Consider the following 19,266-nt stretch of genomic DNA (forward strand, 5'->3'; position numbering starts at 1 on the left):
ATTTACACACTCACATTATTATTTCAAGACTAAATCAATGACACCCCACAATGTGGGTTAGACAAGTAAAAAAATAATCACCCCCGCCATAAATATACGGGAGATACCTACTCCACTGTGCGCACCCATGCACAATTTTGTGTTGACTTACATTATAATATAGTTTTTACAGTTCCTGAATACAGAAATCGACATTGTAGACAATATTTATGCATTACTAGTGGACGCCCGCGACTACGTCCGTGTGTAATTCAGTTTTTCACAAATTCCGCGGGAACTATGGATTTTTCCGGGATAAAAAGTACCCTATGTGTTAATCCAGAGTAAAATCTATTTCCATTCCAAATTTCAGCCAAATCGCTTCAGTAGCCACAGTGTAAAAGAGGAACAAACATACTTACACACTTACACACAAACTTTCGCCTTTATAATATTAGTACACTAATATTATAAAGGCGAAAGTTTGTGTGATGTGATGTGATGTGATTTTGTTTAAATAACTATCGTTGTTTGTAATGAGGCTAAATGAAATAAAGACAATTAACCACCTTTGTTCGCCTCAATTTCGATGCGCTAATGACATATCTAATAGTATAAAATCTTTGGTCTACCCCACTTACCAGTAGTTGTTGTCAAGATCGCGTTCGATTGTGTTGTCGCAAGGCCGTTGTGCCGAAAGTTGCGGCCGACGCCGAAGAGGGCCGTCAATGTCAACGACCCCAACGGTATTAAATCACGGGCGCCACACTTCTGTATCAATTACCTTCTTTCTATTCAATTAGAAGTCTGGCCTCGCCTTAATATTATATGAATTATGTAATGCTTCAGTAGCTCAGCTAGCTAGTAGTTGGTTAGATCCCCGCTCCGTTGGACTATTGTCGTACCCACGATTGTCATAGAGGGAAATGGGAATATTTTTCGGTTTACTGATGATAGTTAAACGTGACAACGTCATAAGAAAATACTGATGGAATGGATGCATTTTTCAAAAGAAAATTTTAATTTTATTCGTTTAATAGATATTTTGTATGGATATAGAAAAGGAGGTAAATGGAAATCACAATTGAATTGATCAAGTTACATTATTTGTACGCATAAATACAATTTTTCTTGGAAAAAAAGTTGACAACCCTAGAGCGAGGGAACGACGCGTGACGTCATCTTTTTTCGAGTGTGCAGTCGGCTTCATCGAATTTTAAGACGTTGTCACGTCAAAAAAAAGGTATGGCAAATATGTTTTTAAAAAAATGATCTACCTCAATTCGGATTACTTTTTGCGCACGTAACATATCTGGTATAAAATATCGTCTGTGTATTACTTATTGACCAGATTACTTTTTGTACTTGATAATATTATTATGTAACTAGCGAACGCCGACAACTTTATTAGCGCAAAGTTCAGTTTCGTAAATTTCGCGGGTACCATGTTATTTTTATTAGTATATAGCCATTATGTTGGTCAATAACATCCTCTATCTACAAGTGAAAGTCTCAGACAGACATTTGATTACTACCAGACACCCGCGTAGTTCCCGGTCCCTTATGAATAAGGGTTTAAAATATAAACTATGAATAAGGGTTTAAAATATAAGGGTTTAAAATATATACTATCTGATAATGTAGCTATCCATTGGTGAAATATATCTTATAATTTGGTTTATTTAAGTAGTTTAGCCTTGAAAGCACAATAAACAAAAACAAAGGCTCTTTCGCATTTATAGGTAATTTAATTATGGATATTTCTATTCTTTCGCACTGGCTTTACAATCCATTTTTAAAAATCATTAATAAAAAATATTTATAAGTATAAAATTTAGAGATTTATATAAAAAAGTTTCTAGGTGGAAAACGGTTTTCTATGTAAGTAGCTACAAAAAGCTCTGCAAAATTATACAAGTAGTTTGTCTAGCGGTCAGTGGACTTCAAATTATGTCAACAAGATTTTCTAAGTTAACCTTATATTAGCAAAACGGTAAACATCAGCAAAAGTAACCCACATGGGAATATTACGTTTTTGACGTTTGGAAAATTTAAAAAAAAACGTGATATTTAAATTAATTTTTTCAAGAAATCGTTAACTTTTATTAATTTATATTGATTTATTTCGGTCCCTAATTTCATGTACTATACGAAATTAATATTATTTTTGTTTCTTTAAAGATATCGAGTCAACTACCCTATTATAAATAGAGAACTGTATCGATTAGAAGCCTGCGATATATGCGATATATGCTATGACTGACATATCAGTTAGTCATATTCGCTGGAAGACAGAACGTGTCATGATTAAATAATCATGTTTTCTTAATAAGTCGTTACGAATCATCTATATCCACCTACACAGTGAACATGGACCCAAAAAAGATGGGTTATTAACACGGACCTTCAAAAATTATAGGAAAAAATTGATCGCAAACATATTATCATGATATATTACCCTGCATCGCTTTTTGTATGTTGTTTTTATGTCTATTAAGTATATCAAATTAAACCGAACCACTTTCATAGCGTAGGTTATTGTTATAAATAGTGATGTGTGTACAAGGATTTTACGAAACTACCTGTCTTGTAAATTATTACCTACTACTCGAGTTTTTCATCGATATAAATCGTTAGATGGGCCTCTCCATTTTAAAGAACGCACAATGTTATGTCATTACTCAAAGACGTGCACGCACATCTTAATTAGTATGCAACAAACGCATGCTGTGACTTCAAAAAATATTTTACTGTTTTTTTCTTGTTTAGTTCCATAATTATGCCTTCGTGATCATTTTGGAAGTGTAAAAACACAAGCCACAACACGAATAATGAGTAAGTTGTTACTTTTCATTCGTAAGTGTTTACGAAACCAATGACAATTCCGCGACGCTTCGGGGCTCATCTAAAGATCTACGATCGATGGAGTTTTTGATGGCCATTTTTTACTAGTAGACGTCCACATAACTACATCATAAGTATCGGACGTATTGCATCAAATGGATCATAATAATCTTTGTATAGAAATTCATACAAGTGCTTCATCACATGAGCTGTGGAATTGCACAAATCTAAAAATCGTAACCGTAAAATTAAAAATCCAAGGTACAATGAGCGAGGCCAACGTCTTAAAGTTCTCTTTGGTTCTCTCTGAGACATGGGAGTGTACGGAGCTGACTTTCAATAACGAAAATACCTAGTGTTTTCTTTTTATATGGTCCGACCAAATTCACACAGCTATAGTTAGATCCACAGCTTGCCAACTAGCTTCTAAAATTAACAGAAATATTCATTTAATTTTATTATGATAATTTCAATTTTATTTTTCCAGTTTGCCAACGATTTATTATCTTCTTAAAAATGTCTACACATTATTTGTAAGTACCATAATAATTACGACGATTACTTTATAAATTATCGTCTTTAAAGTTCCAATAAAATAGAACGCTTTTAAAATTCACAATACGAATACCTAAATCAAATTACAACATACATACGAGTTAATATAAAATGATTTATTATAGTAAATTTGTTATTTTTAGCACACCTAGTAGATGAATTTGTATTAAAATAAAAACTTTGTTAGAAAATGTATAATTATAAATATATACTATGCATTAGTATTATTATATACTATTTTCGCCGTAGAGATACCTACCTAATTGTTTCATAACACAAGTCGAAACACCTTGTTCGTGAACTTTAAAAATAAGTATATTAAAAATGAAAAGGAATACCTCCTACTTACTTTAAGTAGGAGGTATTCCTTTTAAGATTAAATCTAAACCTATTGACGTTCAGAAAATCATAAATTGAGAAAAGTCTGGCAGTTATAGGCTCTCAGTTCAATCTACTTCAATAAAATACATGTAGTTTTAGACCATTCAGTTATCGCGGGTGTAACTGTAAGACTCGTATAAAGCTTCTTAAATAATAAATTAAAAACATCTTTGAAGGTTTTAATTTCTATTTTTTAGACAAACGAACATAATTGAATGACTACTTAAAATTAATAATTTCTTTCTAATGAGATTTAATAATGATAATTAATTCATTTTGTGAATATAATTGTATTGTATTCTTAATGTATTGTAATTTTTAGATATAATTTTCTTGTTTGTTTTTATTTAATTTTACGTGAATTATTTTTATTTTAATAGCTCTTAGTTGATTGTAGGCCAACAACTTTAGATGTTAATAATTTGCATTGTATATTTTGGCATTGATTCATTGCTGACCACTGTAGTTTTGAGTAATTTTAATTAGTGAATACTGTGATAACATATAATTAGCTGTGCAATAACTTAGTATATTATTGTAAAATATTGACATGTGACATTGTATCAGCTGTTGGTTGTCCTTATTAAATAAATAAATAAGTTATATTTTGTTAACCTAGAGGAAGATACGAAGTGCCATCGCAGGTGCAACCAAATTGGCCCACCCTTTTCAGATCACAAGACAAAAACATTTATAGCGGAATGGCCCTTTATTGGAACGAGAGATCGTGGAACCTTAGATCATTCTAAATTGTAGGTGTTAATGTCATGACTTGTTGACTCTATTAAATCAATAGTTGCGTCGCCGGAGCGGTGTCGCTGCGTCGTCTTAGATAGAAATATCTGTGGCATGTCACACGATGCGCTCCGGCGCCGCACCGGACTTGCAACCACCGAGACGAGGCGGGGAAGGGAATGCGTTGCGACGTCGGAGCGGCACCGCTCAGTTGTCTATGCGTCACATGCTGCTACGGCGCTGCTGCGACATAACAACGTTGCGGCGCCGCATCGCTCGTGTGCCCGCTGATACGGTGAAATCTTTGCGATGCGGCGCCGCAACGCATCGTGTGCCCCCGCTCTTAGAATGCTAATTAAGATACCACTTATAACATAAAATTTATTTAACTAGCATAAATTACAATAATTAGTAAAAACTAGAGTACTAAATCTTGTGAATGAAACAATGCTTGGATTTTTTACACATAATCAGTGTTCAGTTAGAAATAAACAATAGGATTTTAAAACAGCCGCGGGTGTTGATCGCGAGACAATAACGCCTGCCAAAAATCAAACCGAATGCGTAGGATGGCTTTTGAAGCGTGTAACGAGCAAAAAATGATTTGTCCTCCGGGCAATCGACAAATATTAATTTTATCTCTTTTTAGGGTTCTGTAGGCAACTAGGAATTATGTCCGAATGTCAATCAGTCTCAGAGGCTAGAGCTCTATTTAGCTGGACTGATTTAAATGGCTCTCATGGACATTAAATACCTACGCTGACAAAATTGTACAGTAAAATCTCGATAAATATTTTTAGGGTACCTCCCATGCATGTAAATGTATGGGAGTACTCTAAAAATATTTTTAATGTATTTTAAAGGTAGAAAAAGGTAGAGGTGGGGATAATTTTTGTACTCCTTTAACCTTTAGTGTAAGAATAAAAAGGTCTTTATAGATACAAGAAAAAATATAGCCGACTAACCAAAAACAAGTGCCGTACAACTACGGAACCCTACAATACACGTAGCCCAACAACCTTTTATTTTTAATGTTTTAAAACTTATGCGTAGTATATTTGGTTGATGGGCTTTAATAACTGCACCACTAATCTCACAAAATATGGATAAATAGCGCTTAGATAATCCTATGCCAAAATAAATCAAACGACGTCACTTATGCTGACGTCATTTGATTTAATTTATAATCTAAATAAAACATATTACGTAAATCAAATTCAGTTGTTTTAAGTATGCTTAGTCTACAAGCACTTATAAAGCATTAAGTTTGTCTATTAGCTTTGCAATGCAACGACATATTTGTTGTTTTGATCAGAATTGAAAAATACACACGACAATCAGCAGTTGCTCTTTTAAAATTATAATTATTTTTAATTCTATTATTAGGGGTGGAGTATATAGTGTAAATAACGCAGCAAAAGTTTGAAATGCCCTTCCGACGTATCTTTTTTCGGCCAATTCAAGGCAATATTGAAGAGCGCTCTAACTTAGACTGCATTATTGCTTTCCATCGTATTTGATTGTATTCTTAAGATTATCTTCTGCCACGCTTTTTTTATTTTTTTAAAAAGAATATTTGCCTTAAGGCGGGGATCAACCCACCACCCATCAGTGATGAGTCCGACCGCTCTTACCGTTGAGCTATTGAGGCTAAATTTGCTTTTCATGTTAGTCTATCGACCTTGCCGACCAATAAGTTGCCAACGAAAAATATTGCAATATAGTAAAGTGTTATCTTTGTTCATGTCCAAACCATTAATTGCTTTTCATGCGTTCATCATGCCGACAGGAAATTGACACATTGTTTTAAGTTTTTACTTAGTCTTCATTATTTTCTCTACAAAAATATTAATGGGTTTTTTCTCACTTTTTCATAGGACATACTTAAATAAAGAAATTTCATAAACCTCTGACGATCTCTCTGGCCTGGTTGGTAATGCTGTAATTTTTAACAGAGAAGTACTGGATTCAGCTTAGAATTTTATAACTTCTAAATTGGTTCAGACCGAGAGTTGCATATTTGTTTCTTTTGATATGGAGACCTTTTGACCATGAAATCGCAATGCCAAAAAAATCTCCGAGTTATTTCACCGCGGCTAGTTGACCCGACTGGTGACCAAAGTGATAGCTTTTTTCGCAAAGGATCGGGCTGTCCAACGCTGAAATGCAACCAGTATTCTTGCCACCATTCCACATGGCCATGATTTGTATAGTTATTAGGATAAGTTTATCTTTCTCAATTAAAAAATAGCTAGAGATGTTGTCATCATCATCATCATAGGTACCAGCTGATGGATGTTTACTGTAGGGCATTAGCCTTTTGTAGGGACTTCCAAACATCACAATAGCGAGTCTCATACATCCAGCGAATCACCTGCGACACGCTTGATGTCGTCAGTCCACCTGGTGGTGGTCTACCAATACTTCGCTGTTATTATTATATTGTCATAATATATTTAAACTTACCTGTTTTCTAATCATGACGTGACTGACCCGGCCGCGCACGCGCACTGATAGCACGTACTCTCCAGGGTGAGTAAGCGACTCGCGTACCAGGAAAGAGCCATTCTTTCCTTTTTCCATCATCAAATGTTCCGCTTCTTTTGCCGACATGATACCGTGGAACCATCTGTAATTTAAACAAAATGCCATTAGTATTTCCGGAAAGGCGAGATCTAAGCTGTAATCATGTCCTCATTAAGTTAGATCAGCCTGGTTGTTGTAATGATTATATTATATGGCTGATAATGAAGATGAATGACGATAAGTCTACATACTATAAAATTAGATAGTAATCTGTAAACAGTATAAAACAAACTGCGCTTCTGTCTGTCTATGTATTTGCCATGAACTCATAAACTGCTGAAAGGATTTTCATATTATTTTCACGAATAAATAGAGTAATTCATGAAAAAAGTTTAAGTAAGTATATAATTTGTCAAGGGTTTTTGGTAATTGCTAGAAAAGTTCAATTTGGTGGATATACAAACTATTTTATTATCTAAAAATCGATTTTTTGGTGGACTAAAGTCGCGTGCCACTGCAAGTCATAAGTAAATAGTATCATGAGACTGACTTATGATGAATAGTTACATAATTAATCAGCTTTTGTATTCACACTAGAAAACTGTTCCTGGACGATGAAATAAAACCACAATAATATTGCGTAAATAGAGTGCTTGGATTTCATAACAGTCCCAAAAATTGCTACAATTGATGACTAGACCAATAATTTGATCGCAATTTTCCCCAAAGCTTCTTATAACTGCAACTGACTGCCAGCAGTATAACGGGAATTTCTCCCATCAAACGTATAATTTTAGGAAATGAATGACTTTGGGTTTACCCACGTGAAGATGGACCGCGATCGAAAACTGCGTCCGTTTTTCGATATGTGTCATATTATTTATCGTACTACCTATACCTACCTATGTTTTTTTTTACTAGTTATCCCTTGTCTACAATCTCTTACCTGATGGTAAACGATGATGCAATCTAAGATGAAAACGGGCTAACTTGTTAGGAGGAGGATGAAAATTCTCACCCCATTCGGTTTCTACACGACATCGTACGGGAACGATATATACGTACTTACCGGCGGTACTTCTTTGCCGGTAGGGTGGTAACTAGCCACAGCCGAAGCCTTGGCCCCCTCTTCCACAAGCCAAAATGTGGCATACTTTTTGGATGGTGGGAGAAATCAGAACTGGATAGACCCTAAGAAACTGCCTATAAAGCCTGGCAAAATCAAAGCAGATGATTTTTTTAGGCACTAAACACTAGCATCGTAAACTTTTCTGACCTTGTGGCCAAAACTGGACTGGAACCAACGACTTCTAATTGATGACAGTTTTGCAAACTATTATAAAATATAGAATTTAAAGTAGGTATTGGAAAACTGGAAGTTAAGTAAACTAGCAATAATTTTAATATATTAATAATAGTATATAATCATACGCATAATAATAGACCTGATCTAGTGCTAGTTGAATGGTCGGTGCGCCGTGCAATAATTGTTGATATTAGGTACTGTTCCACATGACGATAATCTGGTTAAAGCCGAAAAGGAAAATCTATCAAAAGTCAGTCACCTTGCTCATGAGATTACCTTCATGTGGATTGTTGAGTCTATTATTATGGTTGCGATATTTGTTTCAGTCAATGGTCTCTTAGCGAAAAGAAAGACAGTGATACAGAATACAGAAGGCAGTAATTCTTGAGACGGCGCGTCTTGTAAGGAGGTTCCGGTTGCTTGGGCACTCAAATGTCCCGCACCGGGAGGTATTTTTTTTATAAATTATTAATAGTGTTTTATATTATATTTTGTATTGACATTGTTAAAAATTAAATAAAGTACATATAAATAAATAATAGAAAAAATAATAATAATCATAGGCATAAAATCATTCATTAAGTACATTCATATATCGTGAGAATATTGATCACGTTTTCATTCGCTCACAACAAAATGATAATTTGTAGTTAATGCTGTTCAAATATGTATTGTATGTACATACGGGCTGGAATAAATAAGATAAATGCCTCGTAATACATAAATTAATAATTAATGGCCGCAAACACGTGGGTAATTTACTAAGTAACACTAATAAATTTCTAAGGCATAGGTATTGTTCAAGGGAATCATTTACTTTATGTAGATCTTCATAATCCGCTAACTGCACTTAAAAGACGCAGCAACCATACATAAAATAGGCTAGTTGACACTTTTTTTCAATGGTTATATAATTTATTATCGTCCTACTAACGTGTGCGTTGATATTATCTACTAAAGCTTTGATATAAGCCTTAAATATTTAATAAGCCAGAAATCTACATTATAATTCTACAGTAGGGATGATGACAGTTTTTTAAATTGTATATAAATTAAGAGTATCGTAAAGCAATTTTGTAAAAGTAACAGGGTATCTGCGATCATTACTTTCGGAGCTACAGGGATTTAAATGATCAGATTTGCGGCACTACCACTTGTCCCTGAAAAACGCCCCATACAAAATGGTACGAACTAATGATAATTTCGTCGTAGGTACATAATGATCGTTAGATTTGTATGGGTGCTCAAACAAAATTACCAATATCTTTGTTATTTATGCGTTAATGCTTATAGTTCACATATTAAAAAATGTCACATTTAATGTGTAATCGAATACTGTATGAATTTTCATCTAATTAATATATAGATAATAATAAATTTTGAAATTTTATAATCTTATTTATTTTGCAAATATCCAGACAATCTTTGCTTTTTTTTTTTTCAAACCTAGTCAGTGTTAAATAGCCCATTTATTGAGGAAGGCTATGGGCTAGTTTATCCCCGTATCCTTACGGGAACGGGAACTACGCGGGTGAAACCGCTGAGGCGTCTACTAGTATAATAATACACTGTGAGGATTTTCACGTTTGCGTGTCATGCGTGATTATTATTACATCGATATAACCGGTTGCCGCAACGGTTTCTCTAGAAGTCCCTGCCCCGAAGCTATAGTTTAGATTCTATTTATACGTATACCTAATGTTTATAAACAAGTATATTGTATCATCACCATGATCAGCTAGGCTATTCTGTAACGATATTTCTATAACTCGCAAGAGCGAGTTTCGAATTCACCTCTATCTCTGTTTAACACGATACTATAGAATGAGAAAGATAGCGGTGAACTCGAAACTCGCACTTGCGAGTTATACAAAACATCGTTAGAGAATAGCCGTGCAGTCTTTTAGAAGGCTCACTGTAGACCCACGCCTCACTTCCTATGCACGCCATTGACGGTCAATTATTCTCAAGTTTCTGCACCCACGACTATAACTGATCGTGTATTGGTTGCTGCGTGCATGACGGCTCGACTTATGAAACGTCTTCTCCGCCGTTTGCGCTGCAGAAACGTGAGAATAATTGACCGTCAATGGCTGACTTTAGTGGAGAGACGAATTGAAGCGCCCACCACGCTGCTCTTATGCTGATTGGTTGCTGTTTTGTATTTGTAATTACCCGTCAGATGATAATATCTGTGACCAACGGCCACGCGTGTTGGGCATGCCAGTAACATAACAAATAGACTGACAAATCCTCGTAAAAATGAAATACTTAATATTTCATTGAGTATTTCATTTTTAGGCAGAGGTCATATCCACTGGGCTATTACGGCTCGCACGCTAAAGACAGTAGCCACTAGAATAACAAAGCTATTAACCACTGACGTAAGTAATAGATCGATGTTATAAACCGATATATTTTAACACCTTTGGACTATTTAGCGCTATGGTTTGTTTAAACCGACTGATGAAATACGTTGGCCAATTAAAATAAGCTAAAAACCTATTTAAATTTTTGCTCACCAATAAATGTACCATTCAGTTTTTAAGCTCAAACATTTAAAGTAATTAGTTTTTTAAATATTTAGCTATTTGCGAGAAATTGTTGCGAAATTCCAGCAGTTTAGGGCCCCAACGTATCACTACAGCTTCGTGACTTGATGAGCTATTTCAGCGACTTTGGTTCTTCTGCGGATCTCCTTATTTCTGATTCGATCACACAGGGATACTCCGAACTTAGCTCACTCCATCGCTCGCTGTGTGACTCTGAGCCTTTTGAGACTCATAGTTAGCGACCAAGTAAAAAAAATACTTACTCAAAATAGCTTTTTGCGGAGGTACATATTTTTTTTTGTGTATAGCACTACCACCACTACCAAGTAAGTGTGTACTTGACGTAAATAATGAACGGATAGTATCACTGATAGCAGAAATTGTATAATTAATGGATTTAAAACGTCGCGCTCCAGACACAAAGAGCAATAAACTTTGCAAGTCGTCGATAAGTATCTGCACTGTATGTAGAGTATTGACTGATTGTAGAATACCTAGGTATCTATCTACTTTTATCTTTTGTGGAAACTTATCTATGTCACTGTTATATTGATGTTAGGGAATGTAATATAAATTAAACTGCAAATACCTATTATGTAGGTACCTATTTATTTCTTACTTTTGCAGGAACAAGATAAATACTTGGAAGAATTTTTGAAAGAAGAAAGAAGAAGAATATTCGCAATGTACATTTAAATTTAACTAATAATACATCAAATCAATCAATCAAATATGGAAAATAAAGTTACTTAAACCTACTGGTCAACAATGCATTTGACTGGACAAAAATATATGGAGGAATACCGTTGTGTTTTAAGTTCTTTATAACGTTCCCATAGCGGTAAAGTCTACCAATTTACTAATTTCCGCATTAGTCAAGCGCTTATTGCCTCCTTCTTATTTTGAGTTAGTTGATAAGACCTAAACGAAATGCAGAGGACGTGACTTCAGACATAATCTTCATTACTATTTTTGTTTACTTCCAACATCAAAGGGGAGCCTGCGTATTACTCCGAGCAAAGTTTCTGACAAAATTGCAATCGCTTTTTTTTGGAGACAACGTAAATGGACAAACAAGTGGAATTCGATTATCTATACTAATATTATAAAGAGGAAAACTTTGTTTGTTTGTATGTTTGTTTGTTTGTTTGTTTGTTTGATTGTAATGAATAGGCTCAAAAACTACTGGACTGATTTTAAAAATTCTTTTACCATTCGAAAGCTACATTATCCACAACATAACATAGGCTAAATTATATTTTGTAAAAAATAGGGTTCCGTAAGATATTTGGGTTTTTCGGACACAAGGTGTAAAAAATCAACCAACAAGGTGAAAAGTAGTGTAGGGATAGGTAGGAGTAGGGTGGGGGTAGGCTAGGGGTTGGCTAGGGGTAGGGTAGGGGTACTTAAAAGTTTACATCGCGTTTCACGCGGACGAAGTCGCGGGCATCGGCTAGTATTCGATAAACTTGTATACGTTACATAATGGCTTTGTTTTGCTGCACTTACCTTCTTTTATTGATCGTAATTGTATGTAAAACAAATCTTCCTGTCATAAACCTATCACAACTGTCATGCTATGCCCTTGTAAACTCATCCAGCGCAGTAAAGTATTTAAAGTAGGTAAGTTACACGGAAATTACAGAGCCACTTTACGCATTTTTGGAGGTCTACCAATATTGACAAGATAGCAGCAACTCCAGGGTCAGCGACTAGCATCTACATGAAGGCGCTGTCGCATCGCGGCGTGTTGAAATTTAATCAACGTCTGAATGCAAAGAATCAATAGGGTATCCATATATTTCTTTTTTTTTAGAGCCGTGATAGCCTAAGGGCTATGACCTCTGTCTCCGATTTCGGCGGGTGGGTGTTCGAATCCGGTCCGAGGCATGCACCTCACACTTTTCAGTTGTGTGCATTAAAGAAATTAAGTATCACGTGTCTCAATCTGTAAAGGCACTCAACTCAACATCGTGAGGAAACCTGCATACCAGAGAATTTTCTTAATTCTCTGCGCGTGTGAAGTCTGCCAATCCGCATTGGGCTAGCGTGGTGGACTATTGGCCTAACCCCTCTCATTCTGAGAGGAGATTCGAGCTCCGCAGTGAGCCGAATATGGGTTGATAATGATGAAGTAGGTCTAAGGGCGGATGAAGTCGCGGGCGTCCGCTAGTTCCATTTATAATTATAAATGAAACAGACAGATTCAAACCTACCTTACCTTACTTACCTACCTCTGAACCGATTTAAAAGTATTTTTTTTTATGTTATATAAGGCCATGGAGCTGATCAAAGGCTCTTTATATTAACTTAACTTTGGTATTCCTTTATAGGTCCTTATAGTCGTCATCAACCCATATTCGGCTCACTGCTGAGCTCGAGTCTCCTCTCAGAATGAGAGGGGCAAGGCCATTAGTCCACCACGCTGGCCCAATGCGGATTGGCAGACTTCACACTCGCAAAGAATTAAGATAATTCTCTGGTATGCAGGTTTCCTCACGATGTTTTACTTCACCGATTGAGACACGTGATATTTAATTTCTTAAAATGCACACAACTGAAAAGTTGGAGGTGCATGCCTCGGACCGGATTCGAGCCCACACCCTCCGGAATCGGAGGCAGAGGTCATATCCACTAGGCTATCACGACTCTAGGTCCTAGGTCCTTATAGACTAGTCCTTATTATAGTCCTAACTGTCTATCAGTTTAATCCTGGATGGTTAACCTAACATTACATGAGTCGTGTGCAAATAAACCTATGTATAATTCAACATTAACAAAAAAAGTGAATTACTAACAAAGATGTGATTACAGGCTATTCGATAAATACACATTTTCTTTTGCGAAGAGTGCATTTACTTCGCTGTATTACATCTATACTATTACCTATTACGTATAATTACTTGTATTGAGTGATCTAATGGTAAGTTTTAGGGTTCCGTAGTCCACAAGGAACCCTTATAGTTTCGCTCTGTCTGTCCGTCTGTCCGCGTTTTAGCACAGAGACTACAAGTATTACTACTAGAAAGTTGTAATTTAGCATGAGTACATTAAAAATGTGATCAAAGTCGTAAAGTAAGATCTTCTAAAATGTTTTTTTGGGGTACCTTCCCTACATGTAAAGTGAAGATAATATTTTTTTTACTCATTTATATCATAGTGTGGGTTATCGTTAGATAGGTCTTTGAAAGATGTAAGGGGAATGGGGATGTCTTTGAAAGATCATGTAGTGTATGTAATGTAATATATATATAGTACACGTTATATGCTGAGCTGTAAACCCTTTCTTTTTTAAGGGTTACAGACAGACATGCTGTCTTTAGTTAAGGATACTGTTTGTAACTTTTAAATTTGAATAAATTTATTTTCTTTCTTTTTCTTTCTTTCTTAATGTAATGTAGTAAAAATATGAAAATAAATGGTAGTTTGGCTTTGTTTAGTTAAGTTCATTCGTATTTTTTTAATGGCCGATTCCGGAGGGTGTAGGTTCGAATCCAGTCCAAGGCATGCACCTCCAACTTTACAGTTGTGTGCATTTTAAGAAATTAAATATCACGTGTCTCAAACTGCACACCAGAGAATTTTCTTAATTCTCTGCGTGTGTCAAGTCTGCCAATCCGCATTGGGCCAGCGTGGTGGACTATTGGCCTAACCTCTCTCATTCTGAGAGGAGACTCGAGCTCAGCAGTGAGCCGAATATGGTTTGAAATTTTTTTTAAATAACCATGAAATAACCAACTAACCTATAAGCAAGTACCTGTATAATAACTAATTACTTCTTATCTTATTTTCCAGTATGTACGTACCTCTAACTGTTTAGCGTGGAACGTATCATTATGTAATCTATCTAGAAATGGTTTTGTCAACAACTGCAAGTAATAGTCTATTAAAAAATTCAAATGTTAATTATTTTAAAACCTTGTCCGTCTAATTAAAATAAAGTTATATAAATGTGTCAAGTACATTAATTTATTATGAGTAGAAGCACTTTAACTTACTTTTGATTAAGTCTTTGAACAGACTTTCCTTGGAATATATTTTATTTTGCTCTTCCAATTCAAATTAATAACTGTTCAGAAATAGCAGAATTTCCATTTCAAGTTTTTCCTCTTCCGATTTTTATTTTTGCAAAAACAAAAGCTCTATATATTTTAATTTTTTTCTGCACTAATATTTATAAAACTGTTTTTTATAATGAGCTAGTTAAATAAATTATATAAGTTTAAATTATACAATTACGTAAATTAATATCGCAATAGACCAATAATAATCAATATTTGCCTATAAAAAGTAAGTTTATTTTATTGAGAAAGAATATAATAAAAAACTTCAAAGTATCAACCTATATTCGGCTAACAGCTGAGCTCGAGTCTCCTCTCAGAATGAGAGGAGTTAGGCCAATGGTCCACCACGCTGGCCCAATGCGGATTGGCAGACTTCACACACGCAGAGAATTGAGAAAATTCTCTGGTATTATTCATTTTTTTAAAGTGCACATAACTGAAAAGTTGAAGGTACCTGCCCGGAACGGATTCGAACGTACGCCCTCGAAGGCAGTGTTCATATCCTGAGCTATCGTCTCTAGTTTTTTTGTCCACAACTATTGAATCTTATGGATTATTTTACTTTACGCTTGCCTTTGGCACCTTCAAACAATTTACTGAGACAATGTTTGTATGGGTCTAGCAAAATCTTTTGAAGCAATGAGACTCAGAGCCTACTAATAAAATACATATGAGTACGACATCCTATAGCCCAGAGTATATAGAGTATTTAGAGTTGTGATAGCCCAGTGGATATGACCTCTGCCTCCGATTCCGAAGGGTGTGGGTTCGAATCCGGTCCGGGGCATGCACCTCCAACTTTACAGTTGTGTGCATTTTGAGAAATTAAATATCACGTGTCTCAATCGGTGAAGGAAAAACATCGTGAGGAAACCTGCTCACCAGAGAATTATCTTAATTCTCTGCGTGTGTGAAGTCTGCCGCATTGGGCCAGCGTGGTAGACTATTGGCCTAACCCCTCTCATTCTGAGAGGAGACTCGAGCTCAGCAGTGAGCCGAATATGGGTTTATGACGACGACGACACCCTAACCGATGCCACATATTATAATTAAGAGTAAAAAATCAGAAACCTCTAAACGTCGGATTGTTGTTTTGAAATTGAGTTACCGATTTTCCTCGTTCCTTGACTTGAAGATGATCAAACGTGTACTGAATGGAAAATGTATTACATTTCTGGGTGCACTAAACAGGAAGTGCGTAGCTGTTTCACAAGTAGTGGGTAGAAGAGCTCTTTGTGACAATGTAACCGGGGAAGTACTACCACCGTGCAGTGGCGTGCTGTAGGTAGACAAGCGCAGGCGCTATGTAAGAAGATGCATGCCTTCGAAGTATTGCTCAATTAGTACGATGGTTTTTTACTTAACAACATATGGGGCAACATTTATGGTTGTTTTGACAGTCTATACTAATATTATAAAGCTGAAGAGTTTGTTTGTTTGATTGAACGCGTTAATCTCAGAACTTACTGGTCTGATTTAAAAAAAAAATTCAGTGTTAGATAGCCCATTTATCGAGGAAGGCTATAGGCTTTTATATCATCCCCATATTCCTACTGAAACGGGAACCATGCGGGTGAAATCGCGCGAAATCAGCTGGTTGCTGTATAAGAAGGTAAACCAGTTGGCTGTTACATGTGCTACTTACTATTTTATGATATGGATTTTGCTTTATCAACTTGTAAGGTGACAGGACATTGTGTTTGTAAAATAAAGTAACGTCAGAATAGAAAGCATTGTTATATTTACAATGATAAAAAAGAAGCCTGATAAAATTGACAGCCTCCATGGCGCAGTGGTATGCGCGGTGGATTTACAAGACGGAAGTCCTGGGTTCGATCCCCGGCTGGGCCGATTGAGGTTTTCTTAATTGGTCCAGGTCTGGCTGGTGGGAGGCTTCGATCGTAGCTAGTTACCACCTAGTTTGTCGGGAGACAAAGACGTACCAAGGCGATTTAGCGTTCCGGTACGATGTCGTGTAGAAACCGAAAAGAGTGTGGATTTTCATCCTTCTCCTAACAAGTTAGCCCGCTTCCATCTTAGACTGCATCATCACTTACCATCAGGTGAGATGGTAGTCAAGGGCTTACTTGTAAAAAAAAAAAAAAAAGCGTTTGATAACGAACCCCTTTTACCAAAAACCCTCACATGTCAACCAGTTACAACATAATTTAGCTAATAATTCGTTTTTTAATCGCTGGCACTCTTTCGGTTTCATATACCAACGCACTTATTCAATAGCTCTCCGTACTTTAACCGAAACAAAACCCTCTTCATAGAGTATTTACCTATACCATGTGGTTGGCAGTGATATAGTATATCAAGAGACCAAGTGGCCTTCGTACCGCCTCCGCTAAGGCGACCTCCACTGTTCTGTTTCGTCACGAAACACATTTTGCCCACTGACACCGCTTTAGGAAGTGGACGCCGCTATTTGTTTTGTCACACAGTTTCGTCATTACACTCGCCAACATAAGCCCTCATTCGCACGAGAGTTTTTTTTTAATTACATTAAAAAAAAAATTTTTTTTTAAATTTATGCTAACAATTTAACATTCTTTAAATGGGGTAATCTTCAGAACTACTGATCCGATTTCAAAATTTCTTTCACTAGAATGCTACATTATCGAGGAGTGCTATTGTCTATATTTTATATAGGTATCGTACATATTAGCAGAGTTATCATAGTTTTTATCATACAGGTCGGACCGATTCATCATAAACAGACTTATTCGCATGCGCTGCCTTATCCATTGTGTAAAATTGAAATCAATGTATGGAGGCTTTATGTACCTTGAAAAGTTCTACAAAAAAATCCGCGACACCATATATCTATCTTCTATATTTTAGCAGATATAACACCTTTAGTGTTTTAAAAAATATTAATTTTATATACTTAGGTTTATGTCATTATTTATACTACTAAACTTAAATCCTTATCAAAATAAATTATTTAATAATTACAGGGATATTATGGAGATAAGTTTTGCGCTTTACAGTATGTTAATTAGAGAAATAGTTTCGGAGATAACACAAAATTTCTAAAAGACGCAGAAATTCGGCTATATGACGCCCCGCGCTTTCAATTACGTAGTTCCCGTTCCCGTTTGAATATGGGGATCAAACATAGCCTATGACACTCGGCAATAATGTAGCTTACTAATGGTAAAAGAATTTTTCAAATCGGTCCAGTAGATCCAGAGATTACTCCTACAACCACAAAAACTTTACCTCTTTATAATATTAGCATAGAAATCTGTATTTCCCTTGGTCATCCCACCACGCTTAAATGGCTGGATCGATTTTGCTAAGGGTAAGGTAGCCTTATATTTATGTCTTTAAACAACATTAAAACTTTTATATTTTATTTTACTTTTATATTATATTTTATTTAACTTTATTACGAATTATATTCTTATTTTTAATAACAATTTAGTTATTATTTACTTTATTTATTTATTAATTACACGAATCATAAAAGTGTGTTCCACTGATAATATTACTAACAATAATTGTGTCGGTCATATCCTCCCGATCAGTTCTGGAAAACTAACTGGTGAGAGTTTTCCAAAGCCGATACAAGGTGGCGCTGATTTATGGAAAATGCGTTTTCACAGTAATGTTCGAGGTCCTACATCACGCTAACGAAGTGTTTAAGGCTTCGAAGTATATATACAAGTTTTCCCGTATGATGTTCGGGGTCCAGGTCCTCGGCGTAAACAGAGGTGGAAGTTCCGTTGGGGTTTCCTATGTTATATATTCTCCGGCGTTACCGACCGCGCTAACACATTGCACAGACGGCTATCGACTGTGCAGCACATTGCACCTTCGACGTCGACAGTGTTAGCACATTGCACAGGCGCGTACGGAACCAAATTCTTAAATGCTGTCCGCCTCTTGTGCCGATGTGCTGGCTTAGAACAAGAGGCGAGTATCCGCACGAGGCCGCTTTGACCCTTATGCTAAAAAATGTTTTATTTTTTGATTATGATTTCCAACGCCCAAAATTGAAAATGCAACACTGCTCGAAAAAAGGGTCGTGTTTTAAAAACCCTGTCGTATGAACATAATACTTGGCATAATTTACTAGCGTTTGTTGTATTCGAACCCTTTTAACGTCCGTTAAAAAACTCTCTTGCGAATGAGGGCTAAATGGTATAAAAACCCTCGTATTTAATGCAATTGAACACGTATTGAACGAATATTAATATTTTTTCCCATGCACGCAGACATAAGTAGCATTAACATCAATAACAAATGATTCGGCATTACTTAGTAATTAATTTTATACACCGTTCCCGTTTCCGTGGATATACGGCGGATAATG

At 35.8% G+C, this 19,266-nt stretch overlaps 1 protein-coding gene across 1 annotated transcript in view; it reads right to left on the bottom strand.

Moving 5' to 3' along the window:
- Window positions 1–19,266, bottom strand: part of LOC112042902 (tyrosine-protein phosphatase corkscrew) — a 60,388-nt gene that overhangs the window by 33,437 nt on the left and 7,685 nt on the right. The window contains exon 2 of the mRNA XM_024078105.2: window positions 6,961–7,123. Within this exon, the coding sequence (XP_023933873.1) occupies window positions 6,961–7,123 (163 nt within the window). The remainder of the gene's footprint in view (window positions 1–6,960; window positions 7,124–19,266) is intronic.

This window comes from Bicyclus anynana, chromosome Z (genome assembly GCF_947172395.1).
Source record: "Bicyclus anynana chromosome Z, ilBicAnyn1.1, whole genome shotgun sequence".
Classification (NCBI taxonomy): domain Eukaryota; kingdom Metazoa; phylum Arthropoda; class Insecta; order Lepidoptera; family Nymphalidae; genus Bicyclus; species Bicyclus anynana.